Source organism: Diadema setosum, chromosome 9 (assembly GCF_964275005.1).
Source record: "Diadema setosum chromosome 9, eeDiaSeto1, whole genome shotgun sequence".
Taxonomy (NCBI): domain Eukaryota; kingdom Metazoa; phylum Echinodermata; class Echinoidea; order Diadematoida; family Diadematidae; genus Diadema; species Diadema setosum.
Genome location: NC_092693.1, coordinates 28,903,437 through 28,923,660, shown reverse-complemented (window position 1 = coordinate 28,923,660; position 20,224 = coordinate 28,903,437). Strand labels below are relative to the sequence as shown.

The 20,224-nt window shown below is 39.4% G+C and overlaps 1 protein-coding gene across 1 annotated transcript; it reads right to left on the bottom strand.

Moving 5' to 3' along the window:
- Positions 1-3,341: 3,341 nt before the first annotated feature.
- Positions 3,342-14,145, bottom strand: LOC140233535 (regulator of microtubule dynamics protein 1-like). Its single transcript, XM_072313656.1, has 9 exons — positions 13,973-14,145; positions 12,273-12,390; positions 11,214-11,488; positions 9,768-9,857; positions 9,269-9,324; positions 8,062-8,149; positions 7,185-7,215; positions 6,561-6,694; positions 3,342-6,079 (listed from the first exon to the last, which is right to left on the bottom strand). Exons 1-9 carry the CDS (start codon positions 14,072-14,074, stop codon positions 6,032-6,034), a joined length of 942 nt encoding a protein of 313 aa, XP_072169757.1. The 5' UTR covers positions 14,075-14,145; the 3' UTR covers positions 3,342-6,031.
- Positions 14,146-20,224: the final 6,079 nt, after the last annotated feature.

Below are 20,224 nucleotides of genomic sequence, written 5' to 3'. Positions count from 1 at the left end.
TACTTGAAACACATAAATCAGGGAATTGTGTCACTACACATCCTCCAGGAAACAAAAAGGCAATTCCTTCATGCAGCTGCCAGAAAAGTGATTTCACGTGGCTAACAGATTCTAATTTGTGGTGCAGCATCATCATCACATGACGGAAGCAGCTGTATGGAGGTACTTGTGACATGCAAATGAAACCCAGATACAAACTGTATGTATGTGGATTGAGTGAATACAGCAATATTAGTAGAACTCATCTGTGAAGTGAAAGGAAAATCGGACTATCCGTTCAAAAGTTGTGCATTTTTAAAGTTTCAATGCATTTGCAGCCATTGCTGGATGAGGAGGCTATATTTTGTGACATCACACATGGACAATGAAATAAAGAAAACGCATTCACACTTGCCTTAGCGGCTACCTGCCCTATCATGGCCATTACAAAATCTCTCCCTCCTCCCCCTGAAAAAGCCATGTTAAAGATCCTGTCTACAGCGGCCACCTGTCAATAACGGCCACCCTTTTGTCGTCTCCCTTGGGTGGCTGCTATAGACGGGCTTGACTGTATGAAGAAAGTTTGACATATTCACTCTTCTAGCATAATGGAAGAGCACTCGACTTATGCCTCTATCAGAGAGCTGGGGCAATAATATACCCTTGAGATATGTAAGTAACAAGTTGAGGCAATGGGAGAGTCGAGGAAACTTTCAGAGAGACTAAAATTTTGTGGAATTATCTTTAACATTTTCTGTATAACATTGTCCTGCTGTGACGTCGTGAACTGTAGCCGTCTTCTAATGTACCCAGTATTGCACAACAAATACAATGTGGTGCTACACAACCTGAAGTTCACCTCACACAACATTTTGTTGGTGCATATCATCTACTATAAAAACACAATACAGTGCACTCCCGTTATAACGAACACGGTTATAACGAAATTCCGGTTACAACGAAATAAAATTTAGGGCCGCAACATTATCAACTCTATGTATTTTTATTGTTTATTCATTCGGTTATAACGAAATTTCGTTATAACGAAAGAAAACTACCGGTCCCGAGGACTTCGTTATAACGGGAGTCCACTGTACAATGTACCGCTAGATTTGCAAATGACCCCAAATAGGCACTTGAAAGAGATTATGAGAATATTTGAGGTCTTATAACCACGGTTGATGCCCCCTCAAAACCAAACATTGCAACCCGATGACTCAGATTTCCAGAGACTTCATACTTTTTAGCATTCAGTCTACACACTAGTTGTCACCTACCCCTACATCCCTCCCCTCGTAATACAACCATCTGTCTTAACAAACTACATTCACACCACAAGACCAGGCACACATACCTCACAACAGACATGCTGGTAGTTGCCATACAATGCAAAATCAAAATCAGTTTCTCACTGTAGTAAGTTTGCAGTGTTTATGTATAACTCAGTGCTGCTTATAATAGTGTTTCAGTCAACTTTGTCAAGAGCTATTGTTAATGGACTTTGATCCACTAGTAAACTTTTTATGTTGGGCAAAAGTCCATTAATGTGACTACCTTTGGTACCTTGGAAGTCGATGAAAGTCAATTGTAGATTGGTATGCTAAGATGCTATGCACTGGCTTTACCTGTCGCAAAATTCTCTTATGTTGTGTGTCTGCATTGTAATTGTTATCATGCAAACTCCATTCTTTAAGAGTATATTCATGCATTATCTGGCGGAATAACAGTTAATAATTTCATACAAGGACTCTTCTAAAAATGAGTACTGTATGAAGAAGAAACAATTAGCAGCTGAAAACACTGCTTACAACAAATGCCTCCTTCACATCGGATGCATGCATTCACATCGGGCCACACATATCAGCTCGGATTTCTGTAACTCTTACAAAGTCAATTTGTGAAAAAGCCGTTCCTGAATTTAGGGGTATAGGCAATAGACCGTTTCTGTAATTTATTCTAACTTATGGATTTTTCTTTCCTCCAGCCTAGTAATGGAGCAATTAATTCACCTGCTCCCTTCATTAAGTTCCATAGGCAGGTATCTGCTTATTTATTGCTAGCATGGACGTACTACAGATATGGACTATGAACCGAGTTCTTTCTTTGATCCAATGTTCACCACCACCACCTGATTATGTGCATTTTAATGAGTACATTTAGACATTTGGACAATGGTGATTGTGTAATTACGCATTGTAAATGACAAAAGAACCGTTTCCCTCATTTTGGTCCTATTTGGCTAAGGTGCCTTTGGTGCCTTTTCAGACTCAACTGCCTTTGAATAAACACCAGTGATGGGGAGCAGCAAACCTCAAACAAGGACAAATTTTGTGCCACAAAATTGGTAATCACGGAAGCGGACACTTGCGGCCACGCATGTAACGCCCCCGAACTGTGAGACAAGCAAACTGTTACTGTCCATGTTTACTCTCAAACAATGTGCGACAAATGGGAAAAAAAAATAGATTACAAAGCACAGTCAACCTGCCTTATCATTTGCTTTTTCTTGTAAAGTACTTGTATTTCGAAAATGAAATTAATTTAGCGATGATTTTGCAATATACACTACAACTGCACATGCATTTTTCTTGGTTTAAGAGAGTTATTATCTTCTGCACATGTAGTTTTTAGATTTCTCAAAGCGCCGTCTTGTTTTTATCCAGGCTGGCTGTCGGTGGACAACACTGGATCAAAGCAGAAAAGCATGTTCAAAATGTTTTTGTGACGCTTTTGACAGAAACAGGTGCATGAATTAATTAACGAGTGATGAATGTCCATCTGTAGTAGGTCCATGTTGCTAATGCCCCAGTCACATAGACATCCCGGATCACCCCAGACCACCCCGGATCTGATCCGGGGAGAGATCCGTGTTGACGCCGGGAGGCCAACACGGCAACTTTTGGAGGTCAAAAACATTCGGCGTCATCCGGGGATTGCCGTGTTGGCAGAGCAATCCGGGGTGGTCTGTGTGGCTGCCGTGTAGCTGCCGAGTTGATCCGTGTAGATGCCGTGTTTGTCCGTGTACACGCTGCGCTCTTCCGGCCTTATCCGTGTAGCTGCCGTGTTGATACCGTGTGTACAGTCATACCAAAATCCCGGATCTCCCCTGATCTCCCCGGACGTCCCCGGATCTCCGCGGATCACCGTGTAGATCCTTGATCATCCATGTTTATATGTGACTGGGGCATAAGTAGGGCAAGCCTCTACCAAGATTCGGAGTTATCAAGGGCAACTTTTGTGAACAAAGCATGTATAAAATCTGAATACATTACAGAACCAGTCTATTCCTCATCTACATAGTTGGGTAAAATTGACACACACACACAAATTTCAGTTCAACTGAGACTTCACACAGGTGCAAATATTTTCAACTCTGTATTCGAACTGACCGCAGCCAATTTGCAGCAAATACAATATACATGTACATTACAAGCAATATCATAACACTTACATTACGGAATACCATACCGCACACTTTTCATCCAATAAGTAAACATAACACCAGCGTATACACATTTTGTACAAATACAATCAGACTTTCCTTATTCCTCCCTCCATCTAAGGATACATGTATTTACAGTTTACAGTCCATCTCACAATTTCAAGAATTACTGTTAGTTAAACTGTAGGTCCAGCTGCTCCTGATGTGGTATGTGTAGGCCTATTGATTGATGGACTTCGTTATAACCGGAGTTACCGGTACTTAAAATGATGCTCGCATGAAAGATGTTTCCTCTTTCATACTGTACAAGGGCACTTCAATCTCCAGATAAAATTTCTTCCACCTTCCTGTTAGAAGTATCACCATAGATTATCATGTCACTGCTATGACTGTTGCCAACTCTTAAGATCAACATACATGCAATTTATTTTCATCCGAGTATGATTTCAATCTCTGGTTAATTGAGTATGGGATTAACAATGTTCATGACCATGTGGGCGGGCAGGAGATTATTCCCGATATACCAATACTCAAACTTTCAGTTTGACGTTGTATAAGCTCCACATTGTGAAGAAAATCACACAGTATACACTGTATCATAAAATCTGTATTTGCTCACTTCAAGATCCCACCAGAATGTAAAATACTGGTGTATCAGTGTCTTGTAGGTCCAACATGTACCTCGGCAAGTAACAAACAAAAATAAAATGTGTAGGAAATATTCAACACATATGCATCCTTGCTACAGAATTGGTCTGTAAACACTTATTCAGAGGTGTCCTTTGGAAATGTGACTGCAAGGTACTATAGCAGACTTCAGCTCTGTGCAATGATTAACATGACAATCACATTCCCTTCTATTGCAGAGCCTTGGCAACTTTGTAGCAATTCAAAGAAACACACAGGTAAACTAGAACCGTTGTAAACACAAAGGATAAATAAGAATTGGTCATCAAAGCCAGTGGTGACAAGCAGCAAAGTACAATTGTAACACAACTCATTAATGAGCAAGTTCACCAAAAACTTTAATCAACAGTTGAAATTATGTGTTTGTTTGTGGGTTTTTTTTTTTGTTTTTTTTTGGTGAGAGACTAATTCTATTTATTCATTTACTTGTTTGTAAAGTAAATACCACTGTGGCCTACCTTCGTGCTGGTTTAAGGACAAACTGTTTGCTTGTTTGTACTTCTCAGCTTCTACAAATATGACTTTGAGACAAGGAAAAAAAAAAATTAGTTCAGTGTATTGCATAACCATGATTTCATATTTCAGTTGAACTTACACAAGGCCAGCACATTTTTTTTTCCATTACCTTCAAACTGCAGTAGCACATTTTCACATACAATTGTAGTTTCCAAAATATATGAATAGGTAAAGACCATTTTGAGCAAATTTTATGTGAATTTGTAGTGGGGTGAGACAAACGAAACGCACAGCAGCAGACATGTTTACTTTGAGTAATCACGTGACAAGAGTCCAACACTGTCATTGGTCAATCTCTCCACCAGTTTATTGCACAGTAACAAGTAAATGCTCAAAACGACATGAAGACAAAATGATTTAGAGGTAGTCAAATCTGTTTAGACATACCAGAATATAGCACAAGCTATTTGGTTGGTGTGACCAACACAAAACACATAGTAACTTGAATTCATAGGAGACAACTCCTATAGAACACAGAATATTTCACAAACTACACACACAAAAAACACACACTTTGAACCTTGCATTTGATGAATCAACACGCATGCTACACAAATCGACAAAACTCTTTCTTTCTACCCACCTATATTCCCTCCTCCCTTCTTCCATCTATCCATCTATCCAAGGAATGTGTACTATGACAATGAAACTGAATGATACATCATAAAGTTGAAAATTTCCTCTCGGGCAGAAGTGCTCAACTGTAAAACACTGGGGGTGGGGTTTGAAACAGAAATGATTCAGTGGGCCTAATATTGATTTCTAACCTATTCCACATGTTACATCTGACGTAGATATCATGCCTACATCCAAACATATACCTAAGAAATGGCTTACAGAAAACATAAAAAAAAAAAAATAAAAATCAGTCCTTTGTACAGAGATGCCTTGAAGATACTTTGGTTTCCTCCAAAGTGAGGAAACTTTGCAGAACGGCTAAGATTTCTCTAGGGAAACCACGAAGGCAATGTTGTAACTTCTACAAATGCCAAAGTTATCACACCTCAACTATTAACAACAGATGTAATATGATGACAGTGGAGTCAGTATAGCAAAAAAGGGCTCCTTAAAATGCCAGATGATTATGGCAAGAAACTGATTGTTGGAAATACAGTACACACATGTAGTTGGTGACTGTTTCTACCTTCAAATGCTGAATTAGAGGAAAAGTTTAGTGACTACCAATACATCAATGTCTACCATTAATCAAAGCCAGCTGGAGTTCAGTTTCATCAACAAGAAACTGGAAAAAGTTTCTGTGAGATGACTGATTATGCGCATTAAACCTGAAAAATGTATTGATTTACAGTTTCGTGGGTTGGCACTCTAGCCAAAAGAGAACTGTTTTGATTGTAGTACACTGTTGGTCCCAATATTTACATAACTGCAGCTGTTCTGGTGGTGGCTTCACTTCTGTTTCATAGATGCTAGCAGTCCTCTGGCCTCATTGTTGACCTGTAAGTAGTAGAGGTCAAACCATACATGCAGACAAAGAAAAAAAGTATTGTTACAGGCTGAAAGTGATATCATGTTTGGTCACATCAGTGACATTCAAGATTAGGTCCAATCAAGTTTAACATGGATACCTTGTACAAATTAGGCAAACAACACAGTTTCATTCTAAAATACACACTTTCAGCAAAATGGGGGAAAGAACTTTATGCTACAGAGCACTCCTGTTTAATGAACATGGTTATAATGAAATTCTCGTGACAACAAAATCAAAATTCTGGTCCCAAAATTATCATCTACATATGTTTATACACCATACTGTTCGATTAAAACAAAATTTCCATATAACAAAAGAAACTTGCTGGTCCCAAAGACTTCATTATTACAGGAGTACACTGTACCAGTAAGCCATTTTCACTTTGCATCATTTAGTCACTTTGTATTATAGTAAGAATGCAAAGGTCAGACTTGTCCCTGGACTGACCTGCATGTCTTCTTCCGTCTTCGCGGGATAGTCCCTGGCCTTTGTGAGGTAGAGGAGAGCCATTTTCTGGTTTCCCATCTTGTGGTACGTCTTGCCAATCATCAGCAGGTTCTTGCTGTAGAAATTTGGCGAGACTGCACGGGATTCATAGGGACGGGACAAGGAGAAACATTTTGTATCTTTCTTTTTATTTGTATCTAGTACACTTTTGGTAGGGGACTAAGATGGACACAAGCTTTGTTACACGTTGTGTATTTTGCATCTCTTCCGTAGAGACCCTCTCTCATGAGCATTGTGTCATAAGGAACACAATTTGTAACTGGTATTTGGATCAACAGCTTGATAAGAGAAATGATGTTGCTCTATGGCTTTCATTCTATCTATGTACTGTAAAACATTATGGTCTATGAAACTTCAGAGGTTTCATGAAATCTCTACTTCTATTCAAGAAAAAGACTCTAATCTCAAATGACATTCCACCTAATTTTAAATATGTTCAAATAGATATAAAGCAAAAAGGAAGAAAGTTTTTGTTTCCTTTAAAGAAAAGTTTCAAGACTGATTAAACCTTTCCTATTTTTAGCAGAGATTTGGGACGGCTGAAACATGAAGCTGGTTACTCACTCTTTTCTGCTGACAGGAACTTCTGCAGAGCCTGTGACATCCATGACAAAAAGAGAAATTAAAGAAATAATAATAATCAATATACTAGGTATCCATGTTTTCAATAATAAACATGCCCTGCAAGTGACAAGAATCTCTTTATGGGAATGTGTAGAATTTTACTCCTTTGTACAGCACTTATCGCTCAAGCCACTCTTGAACTTTTGAGTGGTCTCTCTCATCAAGTGTTAGCCATGTTTTTTATCAACACATGGCAAGTGAATTATCACTTTTAAACTTATTTCTTCATTGCATCTACACTGACATACCTGCCAACATTTCAAGACGAAATATCTTACTTGTGGATTGCAAAAATCTTATTTTATATGCAAACGGAAGTTAAAAATCTTACTTTTGGTCAAATCTTCAGAAAATACACATGAAAGGTATATCTAAATATTTTTTTAAAATCTGATTTCTCTGACAGAAAATCTGATTTTGCTATTTTTAACGTAAAAAATCTTACTGAATCTGATAAAATCTTACTAGTTGGCAAGTATGCACTGATTATTATGTAACAAAATTGGAGGAATGTAATATGAAGAAAAGATAACAAACGGCTGAACTAAATGTTAAATGTAATATCTAAAGAGTGCACCTGTTAACTTCTATGATAAATGAGTGATCTACATGCACATCATACTTCACTATATTATATCATCGCATTTCTCTCTTTAAAAGAGCTTAACACCACGTAATAAAAATTTTACTGTTTATTTAGCATTCATAAATGACAAAATTTTGGTCTTCATTATTTCTTTGCCAATGAGAGAGGAGTATGGCAATGGTGCCCTGTATCTGTACACAAAACAAGCTACCCTTCATTTTCATTTTATACCTCTTCATAAGTTGACGATGGAGGGGTTGAGAAGACGACAGCGGCTATCTTCCTCTGGTACCACGCCATGTCGGCAAACGTGAAGCACCTGAACCAGAGTGCCGAGAACAAGAATGTTAAGATGCATGCCTGTTACTGTATAATATGCTGTTATTTTAACGAGGGTTTAATTTTCACAAATTTCACGGATCACTGTTCGACTGCAAATTTAAAAACACGCGAAAATGTTGCCCATGTGCTGGTGTAATAGTGCACTTACGACAGCTTTGCGTCAGTTCGTGAAAACAACATCTCGCGAAAATGTGCATGACCTCGTAATTCATGAAAATAACTGCTTATGCAGTATACAAAGAAGAGGTTTTTACTAGCAGCTCTAACTCTGAACTGCCCTGTTTGCATGCTTGTTCCATTCAAATGGATGCCAAATTCACATCATTTTACCAGAAATCATATTGCAGGTATTAAGTGGCGACAAAGAACCCCTGGCACTGAACACTGTCTGGAATTGTAACAGATATGCCAAGTGTTCTTGTACAATACAACATTCATCCCAATATTATAAGGTGGTTTGCAGATTCAGCATGCCACAATCAGCACTATTAATCACTAATTGTCCCATACACTTGGGCCCTTGACGTCTTCCTCATTTCAATTACCGTGATGAAGGTTGTGGGTGTGTAACACCTGTAATAGGAGGAGCACTCATAATTGCAGTAGCAGATGAATATAGGGGGTAAAGTTCAAATTATTGAACATTCTAGGCAGAACTAATATCTATTTTGACAATTTCTGGAGGGGAAGAAAAAGTTGCATTCATATTCAAAATATCTGTGTGATTTTTTTTTATAGTAGGAGAGATGGTGTTACCACATTAATACTAACATACATGCTGTCCCCTTACAGACTGCTCTATGCAATGGTAATAGCTGTTCCAGCTTTTAAAACTCAGCTTACTTCATATTACCAATACTCACATAAAACTACAGCAAAAACTTCTATGCAGCAAAAACATTATTTCTTGGCATCTACACTTTTAAATTTCAACAGGTAGGCAGTGGAACAATTTGTGTTTTGCAGCCAATTTCCTGTAGATGTAACTTCAAAGCAAGTAGTGGATTTATAAAAAACAAAGGAAGTTTTAACAAAAAAGACACATAGAAGAAGTGGGATGCCATCCCTCCTTCAGCTCTTTTGGTTCTGCACTTACCACAGTCCCAGCAAATGCACCGATGTCGCATCCTGTGGGTTTAGAGAGATTGCTCGCTGCAGGGGGAAGACAAGGTTAAAGATGAGGAGTTCAGATTTTTGCCTTTGATCTGGCTATTTTGCCTCTAATAACAATTCTGCTAGAATCAAAAGCTCAGCTCTCTTTGACTCGATTTTACTCCACTGGCTCTCTACCACTAGATAAGTAGTTACCAGCAGCTTCCCCCCCCCCCCCCCCCCCCCCCGCATTTAAATTCCAGCTGGAGTCAAACTTCATGACGTCATGAAGTTACAGGTTTTTTTTTTTTTTTTTAAAGAGGGCCATTACATTAATTGACACTACTAAAATGCAAATGAATAAGGGCATAAACAGTTGTCCTGTAAGCTCCCAATCCATGCTACAGTCCTATGATTCCTTTCGAACAGCTATTTTGTATGAAGAACATCGTGCTGCTCTTCGGGTATTCTCAGCACTGCACAATGATCTCGAATGGGATTACCTGGAAGTGATCTCGGATGATGAATGCATTTGAGATTTTCTGCTTGGTACCCTCATAGTCACCAACCTCACTCAGGCATATGGCGTACCACTAGGAAGAGAAAACATGTTATTAATAGAGTGAGAGGATGTCTTGAATCTACAGCGGTAAAGACATTACAATGAAACCTTGTCAAAACAAAGTCATATATGGCACGATATCTGATATAACAATGGAATTTTGCAGATCCCATTCCTGTTATATTCCATTGTTTTATCCATGAGGGCATTTCATGGAGCGTTTTGTCAGATTTTTTTTTTCTGCCATATATGCTCTCAGCCAATCAGATGAAAGGATTTCAGTAACTTATAACAGTTTGTAAAAAAAAAAAAAAAAAAAAAATCTGACATCTGACAAATGCATAAAGTGTCCCCTGATATAATGAGATACCTGACTGACATAACAAGGAAATTTTAGGGGTCTCAAGCAGCTCATTATAATAAGGTTCTTCTCTAAACAGTATCCCTGCACAAACTGGTGACCAAAATTATCTAACTTGTTGTTTACTGGAACAGATGCAAAACGCAGTAGTTTTATCCTTACATGACCATTTTCTATGTCACGGCAGTAATGGACTAACAAGAAACATTTCATCTTGTGTTTCTATACCAAGTACCATTCTATATGGTAGTTCATTGATCTTCATAAGTTTTGCTTGATGATAATGTTATACACCATGACCTCTTCAAATTATGTGTATGCTGTTGGATGTTTTCTTTGTGGAGACTGCAAACAGAAGGCACATCATCTGATTTTGTTTTGTTTGTTTCATTATTCAATTATTTATCTATCAATTTTTGCTCTGGTCTTTTCAAAACTGTACACGGGTTTGACAGAAACATGAATTCCAATGGAAAACTGTTTGAAAAGTAAGAAGTGAAATACAGACAAAAGATCTTCCAAATTTGACTGCAACTGAACAGAATGCAGTTTAACAGATGGTACGGAGTTACACAATTTTGACACAAGCTATGGCCACTGAAAATGTTGTTTATTTATTTTGATTTAAATAATCCTTACCATAACTTTCTTACCTTTCTTGATATTCCTACAATTTCAATCAACTTGTTTTGTGGTTGATTGCAACTATATTACTCAAATCAAATTTCTCTTTAAAAAAATTCTCAAATACAATATCACATTTCAAACCACAGAAACATTTTGAGTAAATGGAGAAACATTTCTACTGTATTCCAGGATGTACCCTCACTGATTTCTCTACATCACTTTCATCATCTTTTAATCTTTGTTGATAGAATTTAGTTTGCCAAAATTATCAGTGATTCATTTTTTCTTTTTTTTTTACAGATCCTTGATGATTACTATTGGTAACTTTTGTTTAAGCAGCACACCTGATATAGTCTAAAGACTTGATGAAAAGTGGTCAAAACCCTCTTAAAGACTGACCTTGTGGGCAGCAAAGTTGTTGTCATTTACTTCGAGTGCCCGTTTTGCAAAGTCTAGAGCCTCATAGGTGAACCTCTTCTTGTCTTCTTCCTTTGTGCTGGCCAGCTGGGCCACTCCCCGACATGCCCTGGCCAACCGCCAGAGCAACTCGTCATCGCTGGTGTCCTTGAACCTGACGAGGTGGTCGTAGAGCTCCAAGGTCTTGTTGTCATCGTACAGGCGATCTGCCTCCTCAGCGGGTGACACTTGAACTGGTTGTACTGCAGGCTCTGGCTCTGTAGTGAAGATAAAAAAAAAAAAAATGTTTTAATTACCTCAGGACTGGAAGCCAATTCAATCTGTGCCTTGCTCCTTCGAAGAGACAATCATTATCACTGCACAAGTATTTCCACATTCAATTATGTACACCAGGGGTGAGAAGGATATGGCGAGTAAAGTGCCAGATGTAAGGATTTACAGACTTGGACGGACTTTATGATTAATCACATACTGCACTTTGTTCTACATGGTTGCTAAGAATGTATTGCATACTTGTAAAAAAAAAAAAAAAACCATCAGACTGAATGCTCTAAGTCTCCTCTGAAAGACTATACAATGACATGAGGATGTAATGCCTTGTCTACGGGAACAGCTGGTGTAGCCAAGGGACTTGAACCAGAAACCTCATAATTGATGGTCTTATCCACTGAGCCACAACAGCTCCTCTTGAGCTCACAGATTTTGATTCATGAGTCAAGGAGATTTCATCCACACTACCAAGACATTGGGCAAGGTGAACAAAATGTAAAGATGGGGAATGCATAACACACAAGTCTGATATCAAATTGTATGATAAAGATACAGACAAGCCAAAATTCTCAGAAAAGGAGGGGGGAGGTCTCAAAACACCTAGCACTGAGAAAAAGAGGCCAACATCACATAGATGGGATGCAGCTAAAGTGAGGTGGAGAGACCAACTGATGATAAAACTGGTTGGGGGGAAAAAAGAGGTACAGAGGGACAGAGAGTAACATAAAGAATATCAAGAACAGAAATCAGATAGAAATTGGTGGTATTCACCTTTAGGTTTACTTGACCATAGGCTGAGCGCTCTTGACACTCCAAGACTTGAAGACAGGAGAGATCCCAGACTGAGTTTGGTGGAGTGTCTGGCACAAATCTGCCACAGCCGGGTGACCTAGTCACAGTTCACAGACCCAAACATAAGGAAAGGGGGGAAAGTGTACACCACATGGATTGTTGATCAATATAGAATAGGCACAATACAATGAAAGCATTTTTACCAAGAAGCTTTGTAAACTATCAGAGTGTATTCTCCCTATTTAGAGCAAAAGTATTCACTCAACATTAGGTCTAGTCTGACAGGATGGTTGAGTGCAGGGTATTCCAGCAAGGCTGCAGTTTAGGCAAGTGTGACTTCTCTGGTTACGATTAATTTGTAATGCATTAATATCACCACATTGAATAAAGTGCTCTCACAAATAAGAACAGTTTGTTACAGTATGATGAAATGCAGAGAGTGAGAATGATAATGAGGTATGTATCTACATCTTCCTCTGCTTGAACCATTTCCTTACATTTTCTCATGGAACCACTAATACTATCTTCACACTGTCCTAGCCCCTTCCCACCTTATCTCTCACCCTACTCCCTTTCCCCTTGATATAACCTACACTATAGACACAACATAAATAAACAGATCCCTCCTTATCACATCTACCCATCTTCACACACACACACACATCCACACACCTTATCAAGGTCTTCAAATATCAACCCGTCTACTCACTAGCACTCTAGTTTTTAAACAGGAGACCCAAAAGATGGAGTAGATATGAAACAAATGTGGACCCCACATTTCCTGGAGGCCCTAAATGCACCTAAGTATAATTATCAAACAGTACTGGTAATGGTATTGGTGCAATGGTGGAGATGAAAATTGGGCTTTAACTTTTTTTTACAAGATATACCAAGGAAACACTTATGAAATAGTACAGAGCATACCATTTTATTTTTAAGAGGAATTCAAAGTTTATTTGACGAAAATCAGGTGTGGAATAGCTGAAACATCCAAAAACAAAGTAAAACAAAAAGATCGTACCAGGGTACCAAAGAAAGTAATAAAAGTTTGGGTCCCACACTTTATTAGGATCACTCTGTTTTGGATAACTCGGCCATTTCAAAATCAATTTTCATCAAACAAATGTTGAAATCCTCATGGAATTATATGGCAATCAATGCTCTTTCATGTTTCATACGAGGTTTCTCATTATCTCACAAAAAAATCATAAAAACCTGAAGTTAAAGTCTCAACCAAAACAATACGATCCCTTTGACCTTGCCATGTTTAACGGTCTACTCTAACCATAAGAACTGCTAGATCTGTCCTCTATTTTTTATTTTTGAAATTTAGTGCAACAAAAAAAAATCACTAATTTTCAAAAATGAGGTGAGTGAACTGAAAAATGTGCGTCTAGTACTACAATTCATTGTAATCTAACAATCTATCTATTACAATTCAAGATGTATCATTTGATCTTATGTGAGGGATGTGCCATCTAATGTTTTCAAAACAAACAAACAAGATTACCAGTAATGACACACAAAAGCGAACTCAAGAATAGTCGGGATAGCGCCCAACACACGTGCATACTTAGTACAGACGAATGACACATTCATTCATTGCACCATTTATATAGACTAGTGAGGCGTGGCGAATGGCTGCGTTGAAGAAATCATGATTGCGATATTTGTCATACCTTTATCACGTTATACAGAGAAGCAGAAGTCAAACGACGATGCACAGAGTGTGCCTGACGAAAGAGGAGGGAGATTTTCCGAGCGTTAAATCTGCAAGCCATCTTCTTGGATAGGATATCAGCGCCACAAATAGAGCCCTACCTGGCTATTACACTACCGTAGACCACCGCTACACTGCGCCGCCCGCGTGGTGGTGGCGGGGCGGCGGGCGGCACGCCGTATGATATCGCGTACGTATACGTCTAGCTACACTAGTTCTACTAGAAGCTACGTCCCCAAAACTCGACCTCAATCCGAAAATAACCCCTTTACTTGTTGCAGTAATCCCATTCGCAGCTCCAAGGAAGCTATACCGGGATGCAAATCGTGTCATGTGCCAATGGAGGTGCCAAAGTGACAAGGTTGTGTGTGTCTCTCTTATGTACAATAAAAGTGAGAGTGTCTGTGCAAGTAAAAACATTGGTCCCTTTCTACAGCATGTGGGACCCAGCAGGAGGTTGCATCTTGTTGATGAAGGGCAGCGCAACCTCTCTGAACGTGGCTGGGTTTGGAGTGAGTACCACAGATCCTGGTAAATTATTCCACAGTCGAATTGACCTTGGGAAAGTTGCAAATTTGAATGCGTCTATTGTAGCTTTGGGTATGACATATTTGGCTGGGTGGTCATGTCTTCCGAAGTAGGTTGCTGGTATGATTCCGTGAGGAAAAGGCATGCAAACGAGTTGATGATGTAATCGATGGAAGAGAGAGCACTGAGAGAGGAGCCGGCGAGAATGGAGGCTGTCCCATCCTAGGCCTGAAACCAAGGTTGAGGAGGATGTTGTTCTCCTGTAGTCACAGTAAACGAACCGAGCCGCTGATCTTTGTACCTGCTCGAGTAAGTTAACGGCTGTGACAGTGTGAGGGTTCCATGCCTCTGAAGCGTACTCCAGTTGAGGACGGACTAACGCTGTGTAGGCTCTGGATTTAACCTCTTTAGAGCATGGTGACAGAGTTCTGCGAACGAGGCCAAGTGTGCGACTTGCCTTATTCCTGATGTTCTGGCAATGCTGATTCCATCGCAGGTCTGTAGTCACTGTCACTCCTAGGTATTTGTATTCTTTGGCCCTAGGTATTACATCTTTGCCAAGACGGTACGTGTAGGTGTGAGGAGTGCGTTTACGTGTGATGGAGAGGACAGCACATTTTTCAACATTAAACTTCATTTGCCATGTAGTAGACCAGGATGACAGCTGCAGGAGATCTTTTTGCAGAATGTGATGGTCATCATCAGACAAGATTTCTTTGTAGATGACACAGTCATCTGCAAACAGCCGAAGTGAAGACTTGATGTTTTCTTGGATGTCATTTATGAAAATGAGGAAGAGAGTCGGACCAATGACTGAGCCTTGGGGGACTCCAGATGGGACGTTCTGCCATGATGACTTAGAACCATCAACAACCACACACTGTGTTCTTTCTGAGAGGAATGCCATTATCCAGTTTAGTGTATCACCTGAGATGCCATAATATTGGAGCTTGATGCGAAGTCGTCGGTGGGGCACTCTATCAAATGCTTTTTGGAAGTCCAAGAAGATGGTATCCACTTGGCTGCGTTTCTGGAGGATGGAAGACCAGTCATGTACTGCAGATGATAGCTGTGTGGTAGCTGATAAGCCCTGGCGAAAGCCGTGTTGGGTATCAGTGAGAATCTTGTTTGATGCCAGATGTTTGGAGACATGGCTAAGAATTACGTGCTCCATAATCTTACAGGCAATGCAGGTGAGAGAGATGGGACGGTAGTTGGAAGGGTCATTCTTCTCACCTGACTTGTGAATCGGGGAGACAAGGGCCTGTTTCCACTGAGATGGTATTGTGCCGGTGTTATAACTTTGTTGAAACAAGAAGGACAGCACAGGAGCAATTTCGTGGCCGGGCCATAAGCTTGAGAAGCTTGGGTGGAATTTCGTCTGGTCCGCTGGCTTTGGAAGGGTTTAGCTGCTGTAACTGTTTTTCGACTCCTCTCCTATCAAAGTGAAGATGTCCGATGGGCAAATAGGGAGACTGGTCCTTTGATGGTAGATTCTGCATGTCTTCCTTGGTGAAAGTGGTGTGGAAGAAGTTGTTCAACACTTCTGCCTTTTCTGCAGCTGCAGAACATAGCTTTACAGCAGTGCGCAGGGAGGGTATTCCAATCACTTCAGTGCGGCATTTTCTGATGTAGGACCGGAAGACTTTGGGATTGTCTTGCAGACTTGCTCCAATGATGTTGTTTATGTATTTGTCATGGGCTTCATGGACAATCTTAGCCACTTGATTTCGAAACTTTCTGAAGTCTTTCCATGCAGCTGTAGTACCTTGCCGGAAAGCTTTCTTAAACAGTCTGTCACGTTTTCTCATCTTCTGTTTGATGTCTTGGGTAATCCATGGGAGATGCCTCTTTCCTTTGCTCATCTTTGATGGGATCAGTTCACTCAAACACCTGTTTAGGAAATTTGAGATCATCATCCAGTTAGATTCAACAGAACGCTTTCCAGGATCTGAGAGAAAGAACTCAGCTGAGAAAGCTCTTGTAGCTTCCTGGAGTTGATCGACATCAGCTTTATTGAACTGGTGGATTTTCCGTGAAGGCTTAGATTGTTGGTTTGGACTCAGGTTGATGGTGTATGTCAGCAAATGGTGATCTGAAATTCCAGGTAGAACCTCTACATTGGTCACAAAGCTAGGATTTGATGTGCAGATTAAGTCAAGAACATTTCCAGATGAAGGGCGGGTAACATCACGTACTAACTGGAATAAGGAGTTTGTGAGCAGGATGTCCAGTAATTTTTGGTGTGTTGTGGCAGAGGTGGGATTGCTTGTGGTCTGGCTTTCCCAGTTGATGTCAGGGTGATTGAAATCCCCTGCGATGAGGATGTTGGGATGACTCCGCCGATTTCCCATCAAGGTAGAAAGAGAGTTTTCCAACCCCGTAAGACTAGCTTGACGCTCATTTGGTGGGCAGTAATAAGAACCAAGGAAGAGATGCATACTATCAACAACTTGCTTCGAAAACCGGTGCCTTCTCCCGTGCCGTCTGTGATGCTCTCTCCAGCATTTTTCTTTTGTAAACTCAGGAAAAAATAAGACGAGCCACGTCCAGTTCCGTAGAATAATCAGATTACATTGTCTTGTCGTCCGCCAATAGCCGAAACCTTCGTCGTTTTTTCTCTTTCTTTTGATCATCATCATTGATCATCATCATCATCATGTCATAAAAATAATAATAATCATCATCATCATCATCATCATCATCATGATCATCATCATCATGATCATCATCATCATGATCATCATCATCATTAATGTCCTTCTTCTCCTTCTTCTTCTTTAAATCAATAGAATGAAGGATAGAAAAGAAGAAGTCGAATCTCCATCCCATCTCCCTCTTTCTCCCTCCTCTTCCCATGGTCCTCTTCTCACCCTTCTCACACGTAGGAGGTTAGACACCTCCCTGCTCACACTAATTGACCGGCAATTATTCAATGTGATGATGATGATGGTAAGGGCCTCGTGTACAGTGCATACACAACATTGATGAGGTTAAGACAGTACCGTATATTGAAAAACGTACAGGACATCATGATGATAATAGGCCTAATAATAGCAATAATTCTCATTAGTATTATCATTATGTTGTTTGAGTCATTTATGACCATTATAACCATACATATTAGCATTAGCATTTTAGCACTGTATGAAATCTGTTTTTATTTGTTAATTATTATTACCAAAACAAGCGTATTTTACTTGAAAGGTACTCTGGAAGTTACCAATATCATTTTCTGAATTTATAAGAGATTAGCATGATAGGGGTGTGATAGGGGTGTGAAAATGGCATCTTGTGTATTGTTAATGTGCTGATGTAGGTTTTGTCTGTGTATGCATGTGTGTTCATGTGTGAGTGTGTGTCTCAGTGTGCCAACGTTCTTCTCAGTTATAGTTTATAGAAAGAAGAGACATAACGCTGTATTTACTTTTCCGGGGTTAGTTTTAAATAAGGCCCATCGCCTTCTCACTAACCCCAGTGGCGTATCTAGGGAAAACGGCGCCCGGGGCAAGCACGAAAATTGCGCCCCTAATTTCTGAAAAAGTGTTCAACCCCAACCCCATCCCGGTAGGGACTTTAAGCAAGGTCCACATGACGCTTTTTCAAGCACTTAAAAGGGATCTTTTGAGGGTGATTTAAATGTAATGAATTTTGATAGATTTTGGCGAGCGAGCGCAGCGAGCGAGCCGAAAATTTTTGTATTTCAGCTTACAAAACATGGAATTCTTGTCATTTTTTGCTTACCAAATCTTACAATTCTAAACAAGATATAGTGACGGCCTTATAGATAACGATTTATACCAAAAAACTGAGGACTCTAAAAAATACTCTACATTAGTACGCGCGAGTGAGCTGAAATTTGTATATGTCCTCGTCATCATCACGTATTGTTCTTATCTTTTTTAATATAAATTTTGGCGAGCGAGCGCAGCGAGCGAGCCGAAAATTTTTGTATTTCAGCTTACAAAACATGGAATTCTTGTCATTTTTTGCTCTTAATCTCACAATTATAGTGACGACCTTATAGATAACGATTTATACCAACAAAGTGAGGACTTGAAAAAATACTCTAAATTAGTACGAGCGAGTGAGCCGAAATTTGTATATTTCTGCGTCATCATTACGTTTTTTTTTTCTTATCTTTTTTATTTTTTTTTGCGCCCCCTCCCCCTTATGTTCGAAACCGTTGGCGTCCTCTTTTGATAAAATCGGCGATCGCTTCAGAACGAATGAAATTGCAGACGCTGCTCCGTGAAACATTTTTCCTGCTAAATATAAAATGACATGAGTGAACACAATAGACATTGTCACTTGTCCGCGTCATCGTCACGTTTTGTTCTTATCTTCTTCTCTTTTTTTATACAAATTTTGGCGAGCGAGCGCAGCGAGCGAGCCGAAAATTTTTGTATTTCAGCTTACAAATCATGAAACTCTTGTCATTTTTTACTTATTAAATCTTACAATTCTAATCAAGATAATGGTGACGGCCTTATAGATAACGATTTATACCAACAGACCGAGGACTTGAAAAAATAATCTAAACTAGTACGAGCGAGTGAGCCGAAATTTGTATATTTCCGCGTCATCATTACGTTTTGCTATTATCTTGTTTGAATCGGGGTTTTTTGCGCCCCCCCCCCCCGTATGTTCGAAACCGTTGGCGCCTTCTTTTGATCCAATTGGCGATCGCTTCAGAACGAAAGAAATTGCAGCCGCTGCTCCGTGAAACATTTTGCCTGCTAAATATAAAATTACATGTGTGAACACAATAGACACTGTCATTTTGTCATCATCACGTTTTGTTCTTATCTTCCTTTTTATATAAATTTTGGCGAGCGAGCGCAGCGAGCGAGCCGAAAATTTTTGTATTTCAGCTCACAGAACATGGAATTTTTGTGTGAACACAATAAACATTGTCATTTTGTCCGCGTCATCATCATGTTTATGTCGTAGTCCGGCTTTCACGTGGGACGGTAAAACCACTACACTTTCACTCTAATGTAGGATATAACTGAAATAGCTGAATTTATTTACAATTTGATAACAAACTCTGGATCAAAACTTGTAATACAAAGACCTAAGACTGTATTGACGACTGTCAAACATATGAACTGGTAAACGCTGTGGTAAAGTCTGTTTCGAAGACTGCAATGGACCGCTTGAACACTATGGTAAACACGTTGACCTCTAAAAGAGACCACGTCCACTAAAGGAGATGATCCTCTAAAAGAGATGTTCCTTTACACAAGAGACGACCTGAAGACGACGTTCATTTAAAGACTACGTCCTTTAAAAGTTGACATCCAAAGTTCTCGTCCACTAAAAGACGAATATAACTGCCCCCCCACGGAAAAAAGCAGTAACTGACATTTTTATCAATGTTTACTTTTTTGCAAAAATGAATAGTTTACCCAATGCTCTCCAATGTTAATAGGTCAGTTTTGCAAAAAGAAAAATGAAAGTGACCAAAAATACAATTTTTCACTTTTGCAAAAAGCAGTAACTGCATCCAGTTGATTCAACTTTGCAAGTTTCCCCACGGAAAAAAGCAGTAACTAACAAAGCCCACGGAAGAAAGCAGTAACTAACAATTTAGTCTTTATCATTCAGACTCTGTATAGTCCTTCCTGTATATTTTTTTCCCTAATACCATTTATTTTTTCTACTAATTTTTTTTTTAAAC